This window comes from Terrapene carolina, unplaced genomic scaffold (assembly GCF_002925995.2).
Source record: "Terrapene carolina triunguis isolate 2854851 unplaced genomic scaffold, T_m_triunguis-2.0 Scaffold751, whole genome shotgun sequence".
NCBI lineage: Eukaryota > Metazoa > Chordata > Testudines > Emydidae > Terrapene > Terrapene triunguis.
This window is the reverse complement of record NW_020665102.1, coordinates 638904-641198: the sequence shown is the minus strand read 5'-3', so window position 1 is coordinate 641198 and position 2295 is coordinate 638904. Positions and strand designations below refer to the sequence as shown.

Sequence of the window (2295 nt, the reverse complement as noted above, 5' to 3'; positions counted from 1 at the left end):
CGGGCGAGGGGTCCCTGGGTAACCAGTCGCCCCGCCCCAGAGGTGGCCGCATCTCAGCGCCGGGCGAGGGGTTCCTGGGTAACCAGTCGCCCCGCCCCAGAGCTGGCCGCATCTCAGTGCCGGGCGAGGGGTCCCTGCATCACCAGCTGCCCCGCCCCAGCCCCACCTCAGAATCTCGTCCTCCAGCTCCTTCAGCTTGCTCTTGCCGGCCGCGATGTTGAGCACGAGCGAGTCCTTCTGCTCCTCCAGCTCGGGCCGCTCCTTCCGCACCACGGTGCCCAGCAGCTGGGCCTCCAAGCCCTGCCAAGATGAGGGGTGTCAGGCCTGCCCGGGCTGCTGCAGGCTGGGGGTCCCCCCAGAGCAAGCCAGTCCCCATGTGCCCCCCATCTCCAGTCACCCCCCCAGCCCTGGAGGTTTCAGCCCCCCGGCAGTGACCCCTTATCCCCCAGGAACCGGCCCCGCCCCACCTGCTCCTTGACGGCGAAGTTGACGATGGTGGTCTGGGAGGAGGTCTCCGGGGTGTAGTGGGGGTTTGACAGCTTGGTGGTGAGGTAGAAGCGGAAGTCGGGGCTGTACTCCACCTCCTTGTCCGCCAGCCGCAGCAACAGGCGCCCGCCTGGCACACACACGGGGGCAGTCAGGGCCCCCCGAACGCAGCCGGGCCCTGCCTGGGGATGTGAGCAGGTGCCCCAGGCCAGCCCCCACTCCCCTCCCAGAGCCGGGGAGAGAACCCAGGAGTCCTGGCTCCCAGCCCCACCCTGCTCTAACCCACCAGCCCCCACTCCCCTCCCAGAGCCGGGGAGAGAACCCAGGAGTCCCGGCTCCCAGCTCCCCCTGCTCTAACCCACCAGCCCCCACTCCCCTCCCAGAGCCAGGGAGAGAACCCAGGAGTCCTGGCTCCCAGCCCCTCCTGCTCTAACCCACCAGCCCCCACTCCCCTCCCAGAGCCGGGGAGAGAACCCAGGAGCCCTGGCTCCCAGCCCCCCAGCTCTAACCCACTAGCCCCCACTCCCCTCCCAGAGCCGGGGAGAGAACCGAGGAGTCCCGGCTCCCAGCCCCCGCCCCCCCCAGCGGAGGCCCGGGTGCCTGGCCTCACCAATTCTGGTGACGGACTTGTTGAGGATGGGGGCGAGCGAGGGGTCCAGCTCCTCCTGCACGTTCTGGAGCAGCACGGGCGAGCCGAACTGCACGGCGCCTTCCAGCACCCGCAGATAGTCGCCCATCTGCAGGTCGATGATCTTCAGGCCCTGCAGGGGGCGCCAGCGCCGGGGTGAGCAGTCAGCCCCCCACTCCCGGACCCTCTGCCCCCCCCAGCCCTCGCCAGCTGCCAGCCCCCGGGGGCACGGGATGGACAGGAGCCGGGAGGAGAGTGCAGAGGGCACACAGCAGGGTGGGGCCTAGTGGGGGCAGTGGCTCCGGTCAGCTCCGCCCACCGGGTGAGGGGACCCCAGGCACCGCCTCCTGCTGCTCACCTTGGCAGCTTCCATGTTCTTGATCCACTTGGAGGCCTGGCACTGCGGGTCGATCATCAGTGGCCACCTGGCAACGGGGACAGGGGCAGATCAATGGGGCTCAGAGCCGGGCCGCCTCCTGCTGGGATCTCAGCGCCAGCCAGCACCCAGCGTTCGCCCCCCGTCCCGGCCTCACCCGCCCCTCTGCCCCCCAGCGCGGCTGGGAAACAGCTGCCATGCCCCACCCGGGGCAAGGGGTCCCTGGGTAACCAGCCGCCCCGCCCCAGAGGTGGCTGCATTTCAGTGCCGGGTGAGGGGTCCCCGGGTAACCAGCTGCCCCGCCCCAGAGGTGGCTGCATTTCAGCGCCGGGCGAGGGGTGCTGGGCGAGGGGTCCCTGCCCGGGGCAGTGCCTCGGGCGGGGCTGGGGGCAGCGCTGTGGACGGGGACAGGGCATGGGGCAGTGCGTCGGGCGGGGGCAGGGGCAGCACGGTGGATGGGGACAGAGCCGAGGGCAGTGCAGTGGACGGGACAGGGCCGGGGGCAGCACGGTGGACGGGGTCGGGGCCGGGGGCAGTGCGTCAGGCAGGGCTGGGGGCAGCGCGGTGGACGGGGACAGTGTAGGACTCATGAATGAAATTGTTTTTAATTGTTTACTTTATTAATGTAACTTCATAAGTAAAGTTTTATGAATGAAACAATATTCATTCATAAAACCGGTTACCCCAATAACTGGCTAATTAACAGTTAAGAGGCTTGTTAAGAGCCATAGCTGTTCAGTCAGCTGCCTTTGGGTATGTCTACACTACAGGATTAATCCGAATTTAGATAATTCGAATTTGGGAA

General features: G+C 67.5%; 1 protein-coding gene across 1 annotated transcript in view; it reads right to left on the bottom strand.

Moving 5' to 3' along the window:
* DNAH2 (dynein axonemal heavy chain 2) overlaps positions 1 to 2295 on the bottom strand; it is a 153477-nt gene that overhangs the window by 43251 nt on the left and 107931 nt on the right. The window contains exons 59-62 of the mRNA XM_029913626.1: positions 1473 to 1539; positions 1097 to 1247; positions 468 to 616; positions 167 to 300 (exon numbers count right to left, since the gene is read on the bottom strand). Coding sequence (XP_029769486.1) covers positions 167 to 300; positions 468 to 616; positions 1097 to 1247; positions 1473 to 1539 — 501 coding nt within the window. The remainder of the gene's footprint in view (positions 1 to 166; positions 301 to 467; positions 617 to 1096; positions 1248 to 1472; positions 1540 to 2295) is intronic.